This window comes from Oncorhynchus masou, chromosome 3, assembly GCF_036934945.1.
Source record: "Oncorhynchus masou masou isolate Uvic2021 chromosome 3, UVic_Omas_1.1, whole genome shotgun sequence".
Lineage (NCBI taxonomy): Eukaryota > Metazoa > Chordata > Actinopteri > Salmoniformes > Salmonidae > Oncorhynchus > Oncorhynchus masou.
The window spans coordinates 42864008-42880182 of NC_088214.1; the positions used below are offsets into that span (position 1 = coordinate 42864008).

A 16175-nucleotide genomic window follows, 5' to 3' on the forward strand; every position below is an offset into this window, starting at 1 on the left:
GTGGATCTGTTGGGGCGGTATGCAATTGGAGTGGGTTTTGGGTTTCTGGGATAATGGTGTTGATGTGAGCCATTACCAGCCTTTCAAAGCACTTCATGGCTAAATAAGACAGTCAAATTTGCAATAGCATACAGGCTGTCTAATTTTGTGTGAGTTTTTGTGCTGAAATCAAATAATTATAAAAGATACATATGAGCTGACACATCACCAACAACATCCCACACCTGTATATAGCCTCGTTATTGTTATCTTATTGTGTTACTTTTGATTAGATTTTTACTTTAGTTTATTCAGTAAGTATTTTCTTAACTATTACTTGAACTGCATTGTTGGTTACGGGCTTGTAAGTAAGCATTTCACAGTATGGTCTACCGACACCTGCTGTATTCGGGAACATGTGACAAATAAAATGTGATTTGATTTGATTGGACCTGGGTTCTAAATGTGAGACAGCATTACCCCACGTGTCAGTGATATGCCATGCTGTAAAGGAATGCGGAGGCTCATCTTTCTGGTGAAGATTCCTCACTTCCTGCTTTCTGTTGCCGGGAAACATGTTTGAGGTCACTTGTAAAAATCAATTTGATTGATTGATTTCCAGTTCCCGCCATGTTTCCACCGCTCTACTCATAGAAATAGAATGACATTGATTAGAATGGGTATGCCCGTTCTAGTAATTCTATTTCTACGTCTCTACCTTAAGTAGGTTACAGCGCTGACGGACAACCAAGGTCCATGTCCTTCTGTGTTCCCCTCTATGTAGACTAGTCCCGTGGGTCAGCATGGAACACGTATCACTCTCCAGCTCCACCTGTGCCTGAGTGGGCCCCGCAAACACGCTCAGGATGGCGTCCTCTGGTATCCCAGCATGCTTTAGGGTGGCAAGGTCATGTTGGAGGACGACCCTGAGGGCGGCGTTTGGGGACTGGCCGAGGGGCTCCCAAGTTGCCGTGACGTCCAGGTTGGCCGAGTGGGTGTCCAAGGAAACCCGGGCGTTCCCGGAGAGGGAGGCGCGTCGGAGCTGGGCTGACCCGTGCAGGTCAACACTTTCTGGGATGGAGGAGGCGGAGAGAGTGGCCCATTGGTGGTGGAGGGTCCAGCCGAGCTCAGCCTTGCTTTCTCTCAGTAGCAAGGATAACAGGCAGTGGAGAGAATCCTCGTTGTTTTCAAGATCCACAGTACCCCTGAGGCCGTCTTTCACAGCGCTTCCTATTATGGTCATAGATGTCCTGCTTGGTGCTAGTGCCCCTTCCCCTTCAGTGATCCGCACCCAGGCCACCCGCACCTCTACCCCGCACTGTGTCGACACCACCAGGCTGGATCTGACCGAGTCACACACCCCGCTCACTTCCACCCAGAGGTAACACCACCGCTCTGCCCTAACACGACCTCTAACCTCGGCCTTGTGTGTGACATGAGGAGTCCCATACTCAACCAGGCCGTGCCATGCATAGAGCCCTGCCGCCTCCTGCCTCAGCCCCCCACTAAGGTCCATCCTCCAGGGGCCAACCACCGACCCGAACCCCAGTCCCCATCGCTTAGGCCCAGGCCGGAGCAGAAGCCTGAGGCTAGAGTGGGAGGGTAGCCCCAGGGAGAGCTGCAGTAGCCGGGAGGAGTGGGTGAGGTTAGCCCTGAGCTCGGCCTGACCCATGGGGCTGTAGCAGCCTTTGGCCTGTGCGGTGATGCTAGGGTAGGCTAACGCTAGGCCGTAGCAGAGCCTGCTGCTGTGTGGTCTCTCGGAGCGAAAGGCGCGTACCTCCACAGGTCGACCGGCGACGCTTCCGGAGCACTGGGCCGAGAGGCGGTCATTAGCGGCACCGTTGGTGGCGTACCCCGTGCAGCTCATCTGTGAAAACAGAGACCCCCGTCGACACAGTTTGTTTATTAAAGGGGGAGCAGTGGGAGAAGGTGGAGGAATTTAACACAGACAGTATGGCACATGAGTTGGAGCGCACGGTTCCTATTCTTCTTTGGAGTGAAAACAACTATGATATCAGAGTCTTGTTGTAAATGTGTTTTTGAGCGATTTTCCAATGTTCAAATGTGTTAGTCACCTGCAATGATGTAGGTATCATTCCTTTGAGTTGCCTCAGGTGGTGCAATAGAGACACAGTCAGGTTGGCGGCGGTGTTCCCCTTGCCGGCTTCCACTAGGACGTCCACCTTCTTCTGTTCGTCAACTGCTATGGCCAGCCCTGCACTCAAACGCTCTGTCTCCTCCTACAGTCAGAGGTCATGAAAATAATTTTGCTCAGTAAATATTAAACTGAAAATACTGCAATACATAGAAGTAAAGACTGAATTATGAATGTCTTTCATGGCTTGAAACCTGACAATCAAATTCATTTCTATTCTTATATTTATAAAAGCCTTAGCTTGAAGCATCGTTGATACATCTTCTTCAATAACTTGATAGGTTATCTCCAGGAGTATGTCCAAAATCAAGTTCAACGCAGCATTCTTAACAACAATAGAGTAGCGAGAAAGAAGAGAAAGGATGAGGAAGAAGAGGATGAAGCTGCACCTGATAGTGCCCTGTAGCCTGGATGGAGCTAGGCAGGCCTCTTTGGACCAGGGCCTTGCTTTGGTGCTGTACCCTGGTTTGGAGCTCCCATCGTGGGGAGGCCCCGCCAGTCCTGGCCCTCTCAAACTCAGCCTTCAGGCCATGAGCTCCGGTCTGTAGTTCTGCCAGCACTGAGAGCCTGCCCTCCTCCTGGGTCCAGCTCACCTGGGCACTGCTGTTACCTGGTATACCTAAAACATTGGTGACAGACAATGGTACACAATGTATGTGTGCGGATTTCTGTAATTTACCAATACTTGAAAGGGTATGTAAGACTTATGATAAACAGGGCATGTGACACATTATTTTTTACAACAGATTACGGTTTCATATTATCATATTAATTGAGGATATCTAAGGAGACAGAAAGTGTGGAGGAGAAAGGAGCATAGAAGGAGGACATCTGAGGAGAGGGAAGAGGGAATGGGGGAGTAGAGACTCAAAATAACTATAGTATGTGACAGATGGAGGGGTCACCTGCAGTGTGGAGCCAGCGGGAGGAGTGAGAGAGCTGGCCGTTGACTCCACCCCTCGCCTGACTGCCCAATCGGCGGCTCACATTCACACACAGAGACTCCTCCCCTGCCCGAGCGCACAACCAATCACTGGCCGCGTCAGGCTCTTTCCCCAGCATGCCATCCTCTTCCTCCCAGGTGTCTCCTTGGTCCTGCTGATGACTCAGCTCCACACTGTACACAGCCTTACTCACTGTCACTCTCAGCTGCCCTGCAACACACATGTACACTTCATAGTACTGAATAACACATCTGTGTTATATACAGCATTAACATGGAAAATACACAAACGTGGGTTCGCCATGGCACTTCTCGAGACAAGGCCAGATGAATGAGTCTCAATCACTTCTTATGTCAAATAGATCCATACCTTCAGTGAGCCAGTCTGACTGCCCCAGGGCTCCTTCCAGACTCAGGGCAGGAGGCAGAGCAGTGAGGCTGGGTAAGGAGTGCCTCAGGCCGCCGTTGACAGCCATCCGGAGCCACGGGGAACCAGGGGAGTGCTCCAATGAGCCAGCCACCTGGGCCTGCAGGACCTCCCCTCCCTGGTCATAGGCACCATGCATGGAGAATCTGGAAGGAGATAGACAGGGAGAGTTGAGAAGGTATGGAGGTACTATGAACGATTACAATTAGGATACAGAGTGAGAACGCATGGGGAGGGATACAACAAAACTGTGGCTAAGACAGACAGACCTGTCCTAAGTACACACTGTATGTAGCTACTTGATAGACTAGTATTTATATATTCTTAATTCCATTCCTATACTTAGACTATTACTGCACTGTCGGAGCTAGAAGCACGAGCTCCGATGTTATCTGCAGTAGCATCTGTTAACCATGTGTATGTGGCCAATAACATTTGATTTGATTTAGTGAGAATGCACTCACCTATCTGAGGACATGTTGGCAGACATGTTGAGGTGCAGCTGAGTGGCTGTAGTAGGTAGTAGAGTCTGGAGCAGGGTCAGATGTAGACTCAGGGCTCTGGTGTCTCTCTGTAGGGAGTGGGAGAGCTGGGCCTCCAGCAGGGCTCTGTCCTTCCCATCAGCCCTCACACACAGAGAGCTGCTCACTCTGCCGTCCACCATAGAAGTGTATGCAGTGAGCCGGGCCTGGAGAATACGAAAAAGTAAAGTTACTAAAACCCATTAGAAACCACGAGATACGCTGACCAAAAAAACAAAAAAGCGACATGTTTTTAAAAATGTTATATACCTCGTCAATTAAGGGATTCAATTGTCAACCTTTGAAAAAGCACATTAGCAACCCACCTCCAATGTTTTAAGGATCTTGGATTGGAAGGGATGTGTGAGCGAGGAATACAGACCAATTCTGTCGGATGAGCCATTCAGATGAACAGAAAACTGACGGAGAAAAAACCCCACATTGTTAATGATTGATAAGTGCTGTAATCATAAATAAGCAATATTTTTTATTTAAGTTGTGAATGAATAGCTACTCTTACCTGACACTCCTGCCGGTTGATTCCTACTTTTCCTCTCACTAGGTAATCAAACACACTGTTATTGTTAGGATCCCAGGACACATCTCCTTCCAGTATGGCCGACGAAGGGAGCTTCAACTGAAATAGCTAAGAAAGTCATGGGTCCATCACAATAGTTTGTTCCTCTCCTTGTCTCCCTTCCTTTCAGAATGCTCTGTATAAGGGCTCTATTTTTTGGCTGGTGTTAAGGCGGCACTCGTGTCAAAAGACATTCGTTTGCAATTTCGTCATGTGAAAACTGGTGGGGTGGAAATATATGAGGTGGTCGAATTGCTGCAAAGAAACCACTACTTTTGGACACCAATAAGAAGAAGATTCTAGCTTTGGCCAAGAAACACAAACAATGGACATTAGAACAGTGGAGATCAGTCCTTTGGTCTAATGAGTTCATATTTTAGGTTTTTGGTTCCAACCGCTGTGTCTTCGTGAGACGCAGAGTAAATGAACGGATGATCTCTGTATGTGTGGTTCCCACTGGAAATCATGGAGGAGGAGGTGCGATGGTGTGGGGGTGCTTTGCTGGTGACACTGTCTGTGATTTATATAGAATTCAAGGCACACTTAACCAGCATGGCTACCACAGCATTCTGCAGAAATACACCATCCCATCTAGTTTGAGCTTAGTGGGACTATAATGTTTTCTTCAACAGGAAAATGACCCAACACACCTACAGGCTGTGTAAGGGCTATTTGACCAAGAAGGAGTGTGATGGAGTGCTTTATCAGATGACCTGGCCTCCACAATCACCCAACCTCAACCCAATTGAGATGGTTTGGGATGAGTTGGACCACAGGGTGAAGAACAAGCAGAACAAGCAGGCAACAAGCAGGCAACAGCATATATGTCCTTCAAGACTGTTGGCAAGGCATTCCAGGTGAAGCTGTTTGAGAGAATGCCAAGTGTGTGCAAAGCTGTCATCAAGACAAAGGGTGGCTACTTTGAAGAATCTAAAATCTATTTTGATTTGTTTAACACTTTATTGGTCACTACATGATCCACTACATGATCCCCCCCCCCCCAATAATAAAAAAGGGTGTGACATAGCCAAGTTGTTGTTGTTGTTTAGCATTTCATTAGAATTATTCATTCTCTTTTTAGGGCTTATCAATAATTACTTTAATCTTGCTTATTGACCATGTCTGGCATGTCCATGCTCAGCTATAATGCAATTTACAGTAGGCCTGGACCCTATATCAGTGTGAATGTTATTGAAGCCATGCAATTACTTAGAACATTGTGGACTGCTAATGGGTTCAAGCTAACCTATTTTGCAAAGATAGGTCTACATTTTGTTATTTCGTTTCTGTAAGCTATTTAACAAACTATTACAGACTAAAATTGGAATTGGAGTTGATTCCACGGCAATACATAAAAGACAGTTGAAGCAACCACATATTTCGCAATGGAGCACGTTCTGATTGGCCAGTGAGGGGCCAAGCCTGGACACACCCACAACTTCTTTATTCATCAAAACGTAGCCTTTTTAAAATAGAGCCCTTAATAACACTGCTCAATGGAATACAGTACCAGTCAAACGTTTGGACACACCTACTCATTCAAGGGTTTTTCTTTATTTTTTTACTATTATCTACATCGTAGAATAATTGTGAAGACATCAAAACTTTGAAATAACACATATGGAATCATGTAGTAACCAAGCTGTCATCAAGGCAAAGGGTGGCTAATTTGAAGAATATAAAATATATTTTGATTTTTGTTTAACACTTTTTTGGTTACTACCTGATTCCATATGTGTTATTTCATAGTGTTGATGTCTTCACTATTATTCTACAATATATAAAATAGTAAAAATAAAGAAAACCCCTTGAATGAGTAGGTGTGTCCAAACTTTGACTGGTACTGTATATTATATTATAATTATATATTATACTCTTTATATTATTTAATGTCCCTCTTATAGATTCTACCTTACCTGGAATAGGTGGGTGAGGTTGGCTCGAACTTTGACCCTATGCTGAGGTAAATTTGAGGGGTTCAACTGAATTTGTCCAAGGAACGTCAGTCTGTCCTTCTTCCCGATCCGAACACTCCCTCGCACCTCTCTCTGCGTCTGTAGAGAAATATGGAGGCCATAGGATTTTATAGAGAACTTTTTCACCCACAGGATCTCTAGGGGTATAGCAGACATAAAATTGGACTCAAGTACTGTGCTACCAACTCATTCTCCACATGTGCTCTGCTACAAGCCTGTTTTGTTAGATTGAAATTCAATTTAGTCATTTAACGTACCATTGTTTTTATCAAAACAGACTGTACCAGAGGTTTTGTGTTGATGTCTTGAAATGTGATGGGTATCAATCACCCTACCTGATTGTTAAACATTGTGACACACACTTCAGAGTCTGGAGGGATGACGTCATAGCTGAACGGGTGGGTCAAGGAGGAACACACCTGCAGAAGATAAAAATAGAAGATACCAATAGAAGACAACATCACTGAGAAAGATTGACTAATGACTGTTGTATTAACCTTTCCAATAGCAATTCAGGGCTTGTCTTCAAAGAGCGTCTCAGACTAGGGGTGCTGATCCAGAATCCGTTGAGATTTTTAGATCATAATGAATAGGGGTCGTTCTTGAATTGTGGCGGCAATTTGCGTCCCTTGCCTTTGCAACCATGAAAAAACACTTTAAAATAGTAAATAGTTACACATCATACATGTTTCTGTTTGTATTGAACTGTTTACCAATGACAATAATCCAAGTTGGTTATACTGCAACACTTTATGTTTATGCAGTTGTTAGGGTAAGCAAATTGGCTTGTCCCTGTAGTGATGTATAGAGTTACAGTGATATTTTGGGGATTTAGAGATATCTACAGTCAGTCAGTCAATTATTTGCACATTTGATAAAGATGAGCAAGAAAGACTGTATAAAATAAATAATACAAATACTGAGCGCCTGTCACGCCTGCTCCCGCTCTCCCTCTCTGGCGCTCCAGGGCACCAGGCTGCCCTTTATTACGCGCACCTGTCACCATCATTACGCTCTCCCTCTCTGGCGCTCCAGGGCACCAGGCTGCCCTTCATTACGCGCACCTGTCACCATCATTACGCACACCTGTCACCATCATTACGCGCACCTGTCACCATCATTACGCGCACCTGTCACCATCATTACGCGCACCTGCCACCATCATTACGCGCACCTGTCACCATCATTACGCGCACCTGTCACCATCATTACGCGCACCTGTCACCATCATTACGCGCACCTGCCACCATCATTACGCGCGGCAGCGCTCTTTAGACTCACATGGACTCCTTCCCTTTGTTGATTGTCCCGTCTATAACTGTCTGCTCCCCCGTCTGTTCCCTGTATCTGCATTAATGTCATTATGTGTTTATGGCCAGACGCTATCCTGTCCTGTTCCATGTCTGTTGATAATTATATGTTCACTCCCTGTACCTGCTTCTCGTCTCTACCAGCGTCGATCCTTACAGCTACATTGTATTCCCCCCAAAAGAGGGGAAATTATATTATTTTGTGCTAATACAATTACTCAGAGAAATATATTTTATTTAACAAGTAATAGAACAAAATTCTCAAAAAGATAGGGGTCAAGAGTATTGGCACACCTGTTTCAATATTTTGCATCCACTGCTCCTGGGGCCATCCATTGGTCCTGGTGCCCTTGCTAAGGTCAACGGCATTATGAACTTTACCCAGTACCAGGATATTTTAGTTGCCTCTGTCAGGAGGCTGAAACTAAGCCAGCCGTAAGTTAACTGACCACATGATCAACATTTCAGCAAGTCCCCGGACATGCCCCTCCATTGAAAACATGCGGTTCGAATTGAAGAGGTAGACTGTAAGCACAAACGAAGGACATCAAGGTTCTGGGGAAATTCTGTATGGAAGAATGGTACAAGAACCCTCCCAATGTGTTCTCTCATCTCATCTCAAGATATTGAAACAGGGGAGCCAATCATTTTGACCCCTATCTTTAAAAATATATTACTTGGTAAACAAAATCTTGTTGTCTGAGCAATTATATTAGTATAAAATAATAGAATAGAATAAAACTTCATTGTCCATCCAGGAAGGACATATTGCTTTGGCATCACCTTCCACATACACATACCTTCTCACGTCATACACATTTAAACCAGTCAGTCCATCATGTTGCATACACTAACAACATGGAGGACATTAATACATTCACTCACAAACGAACACAGTCTCAACTGCACTGGATAGATTAGTACATATACCGATACAATTTACCTTGCATTTAGTAGTCCAACAGCACAAGGAATGAGTGAATGTTTGTACACGTTCTTCTTGGCCATGGGCATTATGAAGCTCCGGCCAGAGGGAAGCCTCTCGAACTGAGGGTGTAGATGGTGGGGGGGGGGGGGGTCGCCAACGACAGCCAGTGTCTTCTTTTTGGTTGCCTCGTGGAACAGACTGCTCAAATGTGCCTGTGGTCGACCAATTACTTTGCCGGCTGTGCTTACTATTCTGGTCAGTTTGCTTTTGCTCCTCACACTCAGATTACCAGACTGTCATATTGAGGATGAGGATGCTCCCCACCAAGCTGCTGTACACCCTCTCCAGAACATCCTGGTTGACCCCAAACCCCTTTAATTTCCTGATTAAGAACAGACGTTGCCTTGTATTTTTAAAATATACACTCTGCATTCTCTGTAAAACTCAGCCTGTTATCCTTTTATGTCCCTAGGTATTTAAAACACTCAACCACCTCTACTGACTGGTTGGTCGTTCAGAGAGAGTGATTGGGGACAGTTGTTGCCATTGATGATCAGCGCCTTTGTCTTTTCCACATTGACGCGGAGGAAACTTGACCGGGCACCATTCTTGAAGGTTGTTGGTCTGTTTAGTCCCCATCTGACGTAGCATCTTTTAAAAAGATTCCTACCAGGAGCCACGTCATCCGTGTACTTAAAAAGGCTTACTTTGTTTCCTCTGCTCTTCATCTCGTTAGTGTAGATAGAGAACAGCAAGGGTGAAAGGACACACCCCTGGGACACACCCCTGTGTTCAGGGTCAGTTCATCAGCGAGGGCCCCATTCATGGGGACCCTCTGTGGGCGGTCAGTTAAAAAGTCCTCGATCCAATTTTCATTTTTTTTTTTTTTGCATACAATATACCTCAGTAATTTGTATGATTTATGTATATATCAATAGAAACAAAGAAGGCTATTAAAATACTTATTTTTTACTCGTATAATGTCTGTCCCTCAGTTTTATGTCATCGTTGTCAACGCCTTGAAAATCACTTATTACAAGTACCTCGAGCATTCCCTCCAGTGGAAAACTGTTATCGGGGGAGGGGTATATGTTCAATAAAATGATTAGCTAATCACACCCTTTTAGTATGTCTTCAAATTGAGGATTCCATTGATCATTTGGTGACTAAATCCAAAGTGTCACTTTCGTGTTGCTCAATTTAAATGATGGGAAATAACAATGTGAGCAAAATGATTCATCATATCACTTTAGTAAATCATTTTTAAAAGGTTAATGACCTTATGTAACTGATGTGAAATGGCTAGCTAGTTAGCGGTGGTGCGCGCTAATAGCGTTCCAATCGGTGACATCACTCGCTGTGAGGGGAGTAGTTGGGGAGTAGTTGCTCCCCTTGCTCTGCAAGGGCCGTGGCTTTTGTGGCGCGATGGGTAATGATGCTTCGTGGGTGTCAGTTGATGTGTGCATAGGGTCCCTGGTTCAAGCCCAGGTTGTGGTGAGGAGAGGGACGGAAGCTATACTGTTACACTTACATTTGACCATCTGTGGCCTCCACTTAAGAAAATCCTCAATAACCTAATATTTCTGATGGGTGTTACCATCATTGGTGTTACTACTCCTACTGGTGACACAATGTTATCATAAAGGTCAAAATTATTTAAAGTCATTCATATTAATATTGGTTGATTTAGAATGGGAAGGTGTACATAAATACATTTAAATAACTACAAATTCAGGAACGACCATATGATTATATTGACATTAGTAGGACCTGATCCTAGATCAGCACTCCTACTCTGAAACCTTTGTGAATATGGGCCCAGAAACACAAGTGGTCCTGGACTCACAAAAGGACTGGGTTGCTGGTATCCCAGGGTGAGAGTATGAATGATTTCTCTGTTGCTATAGAGATGGGCTTTGGATTCCAGGATGTAAAGGCCCTTGTGGAGGTCGACGGTGAAAGTCTCCTGGAGAAGGAAGCTCTGTAGAAAGTTCTGGAACGGCTGTCTGTTAACGGGATGGGAGGGGGAATTATAACTTTATATTTTTGTCAGGATTTACAATGCAGTTTAACCATCATTCTTCATCCTCATCACCATTCTTATCATCAAGTTATATTCAATCACACTCATAAAGAGCACCAGTAAGTGGATACATACCGAAGGAGTAGCAACGCTCTCTTCTGATAAATCTGTTTGTCCTTCCTGAGCTCCTCCACTCCACCCTCTAACTCCAACTCCATAGACGGGCGTTTGGGCTCTGATAAGGTCATCTTCATCATCACCATCCTCTTCCTTAAATTCTGCAATGAGTCATACGCCATGGTGATATGCTATGTTAGACATGCCCCCAAAAAACTGTAGCTTAAAAAAAGATTGCCAAAAAATATGAGTGGTTGATGACTGTCAATTATTCTTGTATGACACTAGCTAACTTAATCCCTGTGATATGGTGTTCCTTTTAGGACACCCTGAGCCTCAAGCCTCACCCCTCCTTCAGTGGAGGCTGGTGGGAGGAGCTACAGGAGGATGGCCTCATTGTAATGTCTGGAATGAAATAAAGGGAGTGGAGTCAAATGTGGTTTCCATATGTTTGATGTGTTTGATACCATTCCATTCCAGCCATTACAATGAGCCCGTCCTCCTATAGCTCCGCCCACCAGCCTCCTCTGCCCTCCTGAATCGTCAACCATAAATCAACAGATCATTGCCCAAAAAATATGAATGGTTGATAACTGCCAAAAACAAATTAGCATGACACTGTCGAGCTTTACTCACTTACTGTACGCACGGTGCAGATTTTAGGACATGCTAATCCTCACACTTCATCCTCTCCACCTACCTTGTCCAGGGTAGTGAGTCCTGCGGTGAGGCTGAGGTTGTGTTTGCCATAGCTGGAGGCCAGCTGCAGGGTCCTGCCCTGCTTGCTGTTCTCCAGGGAGAGGTCTCCCCTCAGGGCAGGGCTCCACACAGAGCTGATGGTGCAGGAGGCCTTCAGACCCTGTTTAGCCACCATAACCCAGCCAACTGCCTGGAACACAACAGAACCGGCACAAAATCGCTCTTAGGGTATGGGTTCTACATGGAACCTTTTCCCACAAGAACTGTTGAATACAGGTATGGCCCAAACTTGATGACTGTGTCTAGAGATGTAGCCAGTCCAGTAAGCTATCCCTTGCTTTGATATAAATGCCATTGTTGAATATGTCAAAGACTAGCAGGAAGCTTCATACTTTGAGGTATGTGACAGCGGGTGCGTAGAGGTGTAGGCGGGCCTCTCTGTCCTTGCTTCTGTCTCTGTAATAGCCCTCCAGCACGAGGCTACGGACAGTCAGCCACTTGCGGGCAGTGAGTTCAGAGGTCAACTGGTAGGTGTGGCGCTGGGGCTGACTCAGCTTGTGCGTGGTGTGCATGTAGAGCCAGGGAGTGTCCATGTTGAACATACCTGGAGACAGCACACTCACAGTTACACATGCAGACGGCCACGCATAGAGACACACACACACACATGACATTGCATACGACAGCAAATAATGCCCTTCAATCTTTCATTACCTTCCCAATTTCTGAACATGGCTTTGGAGGTGTCTTTCCAGTGTAGTCCAGCCACCAGAGGCATCTGGTCGTTGTAGTTCACTTTGAGGTGGGTGCTGCTCTCGGCCCCCCTCTGCCTCAGGTGAGAGTGCATGAGCTGGGTCTTGTAGTTCAGCCGCTTGTCAGGGACCTGCAGACTGAACTGGAGGAAACGTTGGGTGGCATATTGTATAGTGGTGAATTACATTGTTTGTTTGTTATTGCTGAATGTACATAAGAGACCTTCCCATGCCCAAGGACAAGCCGCTCATAATCTCAAAGTACAAACACACCAAAAACATGAGGCATTTATCATTCGACTACTCCAGATGGCAGAAACTCTCAATTGTCATTAATTGCGTTAAATTGTCCCCTGATGATTGAGGTAGAGAAAAAGAGATGATAGATACGATAGATAGAGATAGCACAACTTCTATTATCACTATTTCTATCTCCAGGGCGCAAACAATGCAGTATGTTACTTGCTGTATTCATTATAGTAAACCTGATGATATCATATCACAAGATCCTATACCACAGTCATAGAACTAGACGTACTAGATAGTAGATCAATAGAGATAAACCTGTGGTGTGTACCTCCAGGGCATAGCTGGTAAGGTTGTGTCTGGACTGGTTCCTGAAGGACTGGCTGAGGAGGAGGCGGTGCTTGTTGTTGATCTCGTCCCAGTGTTTCCCATAGCTCACATCCACACTGGACTTGGTGTGGCTGGGACTCTCCTCGTGTCTCAGCTGCACCTGGAAGAATAGAGAGGGATAGGATGAGTGGTGAGAGGAAAGGATTCTATTCTAGTCTGTTCTATTCTATTCCTATCCTTTGGCAACTTGAGTAACTAGTGAGTAGATGGCTCGGTCAGAGCATAATGTTTGCAACACCATTAACAACAGATAGTGAATGAAAGCGCCTAAACATTTGAGTCCTGCCCAACCAGGTACTGTAAGCCTATGAGGTAACAATTCGAACAAACCTAAAACAAAGTATGATATTAAACATGTCCTTGCTGTTACCAATGGTTACCTTGTGGTTGACGTGGGCTGTGGTAGAGCAGTAGAACTCGTGTTCAGCCCTCATGCGGTACGTCTGGTTGGGCTCCCTCTCACTCCTCAGGCTCTGGGACGTGTGGCACTCCTGACGCAAGTGTCTGGAGTCCTCTGTGGAAGGTCAAAGTTCAGCAAACCCCAAAGTGACAGATGGTGGAGCTCCGCTCTGAAGCCACTGTGTGCCTTAGAGAGGCTGCATGGCAAAGTACCACTCACCTCGTAGGCCGTATTTGAGCCTCAGTGCAGAGCTCCACAGTGGGCCCTTCTGCTCCATCAGCCCTAGAATCCTGCTGCCCACCATTCCAGGCAGAAGGAGCTCCGCCTCCACTGAGTACTGTCTCCGCCCATCATCCAGCCTCCTCTCCAAAACCACTGTGGATAGCGAACCAATAATGATGGCTTTACTATGACTTTACAGTAACAGGCTTATAAAACACTCAATAGACAGCATTGGATCAAGTATTCAATAGTCTATAACCTGAGAAGGAGGCAGCTTCTCTGAACACATTCTTCAGAGTGGCAGACAGGCTGGTCTTTCTGCCCAGTCCACGAGTGACATTAGCAGAGAGGATCATGGGAAGGCTTTCCGCACCCACTTTGGCCTCTAGATGATAACGCAGCCTTTGCTCTGAGAGGAGGGTCTGGGAGTCAATCAGTCCCTGTGGTAACCAAATGTACCATGTGATATAAACATTGATAGTGACAACCGCATTGTTTACTTTGATACCTGCATTGTTGGGTTTAGAGCTTGCAAGGCATTACACTGCACTCGTGCCCATGACATTAAAACTTGAAACTTGAAAAAATGTTAATGGTTGATTCAGGATGCGCCACAAGACAACAAAATCTCCCAGCCTCCTCCTTACCATGATGTAATACTGATGAACGTTGTCTATCAGAAGCTCAAGTTGACCGGTCCACATGTTCCTCACTTGGTCAAGTTGCCCTGACAAAACAACCCCATTGGTGTCAAGTTTTGCAATCGCAAGTCAAGTCAGTTTAAGATCATTGTATCTAGTTCAGAACTGGGTTCAAATAGAAATGGAAATGTTTTGCATACTTTAATCGTTTGCTTGAGCCTGCCAGATGGGTATAATTTGCACTTTTGCGACCATTCTACGAGTTTGATTGTGCCAAACAAGCAAAGCTGAAGTACTTGAAATATTTCAAATACTACTTAAACCCAGGTCTGAACTAGTTCCCGAAGGTTGACCCTGGAAGAGGATGAAATAGCAATAATCTGTTTAAATACGCTGAATCTAGTTCTCTACCCTGGATGGTGAGGGTCTTAAGTGGGTGGGTCATCTTGAGGAGCAGCCTGTGGGGGCTGAGGGCCAAGTCCAGAGACATGTCCCTGGGGATGGAGGACTGGGGGGTGGCCAGGAGGAGGTGGAGGGAGGCCTCTCTGGGGAGCCAGGAGCCACTCTGAAACATAGAGGAACAACATGATCATTCATCACTTATATTAATTGCCTTTCCATTACAGATGCTATAATTTGTGGTAATAATGTGTTGGAATAATAGGGTGTAATAATGTGGTGTAATAATGTATAGTAATTGCAGACCTGGGTTCAAATAATATTTTGCATTTGAGTGGGCCAGATAGGCTGGGTTTCTACTTTTGGGACTACTTCATTTGTTCCATTGTGCCAGGCAAGCTCAATAAAGCACATATTGAAATCTCAAATACTATTTGAACACAAGTCTGTGTAATTTTCATGGCACCCGTGCCCAAGGTTAACAAAGTGTTTTTAAATAGCCTCTTTTAACAGAGCAGGACAATTAGCAGGACGTTTAGCAGGTTAATAGGCTGGATTGACAGTACCTGCGTCAACAGAGAGTATGCTGCCTCTAGTAGGTACTGATGAAGGCCTCTGTCTAGCTTCAGTAGCCTGAGGGAGAGGTGCACAGGGCCGGGAGGGAGGAAGGTAAGCCCCGTAGAGGATAAAGGGTAGGAGACATTGGAGCACAGCTGCCACCCCACCATCTTAGACCCTGGGAGAGAATTACAAAATGGCTGCTCATCCTCTTACTTCAATATACAAAATACTGGACATCTTTAAGATAGAATCTAGGCAAGCATTGGCGTTAAATACTGGTCTCAGATCAACGAATATCGTTTAGTTATTTCATCCGAAAGGAACTTACTTTACATCCACATACGGCATGACACTAGAATCTTTGCACAAATAGTCTAATTACACACAATTATTTCCAGTAAGGACTTGGACATTTCCAGACTTGACTCGCCCTTGAGCTTTGCTGGGATGAACTCACAGGTCTTTGGCGTGCAGGTGGTCCTCTCCACATGACTCTTGGAGCCTCTCATCTCCTCTCGGTGGTCTCCGTTTACATGGTACATTCTGGAGCTGTGGCACGCAGGGAGACATTGAAAATCAATCAAGTCATTGAATTGGAATTTCAATTGGCTAAATGGAATGTGCTTTTGGCCCCAACCTAGTTACCTAACCAACGAATACAACGAGAAAAGTTACATTTACTGAAGATAATGTGTGTGCTTGTCTAAAAATGAAAATGTAAAATAACAGCAGTGTTCTTTCAGCAAGAACACTAGTCACAGCTCCTCTCACCTGAGAGAGACTATATCCATGAGGTCTTCAGGTGTGTTGAGGGCCACTCTCAGGCCGTGGCCCTCCTGGAGATGCACACTCCCATCCATACTGCTGGAGGTCCTGAGCTCTGTGGCCCACTCCACCCCAGCCCGACCC

General features: G+C 45.4%; 1 protein-coding gene across 2 annotated transcripts in view; it reads right to left on the reverse strand.

The window, feature by feature from the left end:
* LOC135517160 (uncharacterized) overlaps positions 1–16157 on the reverse strand; it is a 49605-nt gene extending 33448 nt beyond the window's left edge. The window contains exons 1-24 of one of the 2 annotated variants that reach the window (XM_064941225.1): positions 16038–16157; positions 15724–15815; positions 15272–15441; positions 14718–14871; positions 14313–14392; positions 13925–14105; positions 13663–13818; positions 13424–13557; positions 12985–13143; positions 12370–12550; positions 12048–12259; positions 11657–11845; positions 10975–11117; positions 10663–10822; positions 6914–6997; positions 6519–6656; positions 4546–4662; positions 4352–4444; positions 3969–4192; positions 3448–3650; positions 3040–3288; positions 2524–2753; positions 2055–2219; positions 1757–1846 (exon numbers count right to left, since the gene is read on the reverse strand). In XM_064941225.1, the coding sequence (XP_064797297.1) occupies positions 1757–1846; positions 2055–2219; positions 2524–2753; positions 3040–3288; positions 3448–3650; positions 3969–4192; positions 4352–4444; positions 4546–4662; positions 6519–6656; positions 6914–6997; positions 10663–10822; positions 10975–11117; positions 11657–11845; positions 12048–12259; positions 12370–12550; positions 12985–13143; positions 13424–13557; positions 13663–13818; positions 13925–14105; positions 14313–14392; positions 14718–14871; positions 15272–15441; positions 15724–15815; positions 16038–16126 (3693 nt within the window). In that variant the 5' untranslated portion in view covers positions 16127–16157. Of the gene's footprint in view, positions 1–1756; positions 1847–2054; positions 2220–2523; positions 2754–3039; positions 3289–3447; positions 3651–3968; positions 4193–4351; positions 4445–4545; positions 4672–6518; positions 6657–6913; positions 6998–10662; positions 10823–10974; positions 11118–11656; positions 11846–12047; positions 12260–12369; positions 12551–12984; positions 13144–13423; positions 13558–13662; positions 13819–13924; positions 14106–14312; positions 14393–14717; positions 14872–15271; positions 15442–15723; positions 15816–16037 lie in introns of both variants that reach the window. The other variant, XM_064941218.1, reaches the window with a different exon arrangement.
* Positions 16158–16175: the final 18 nt, after the last annotated feature.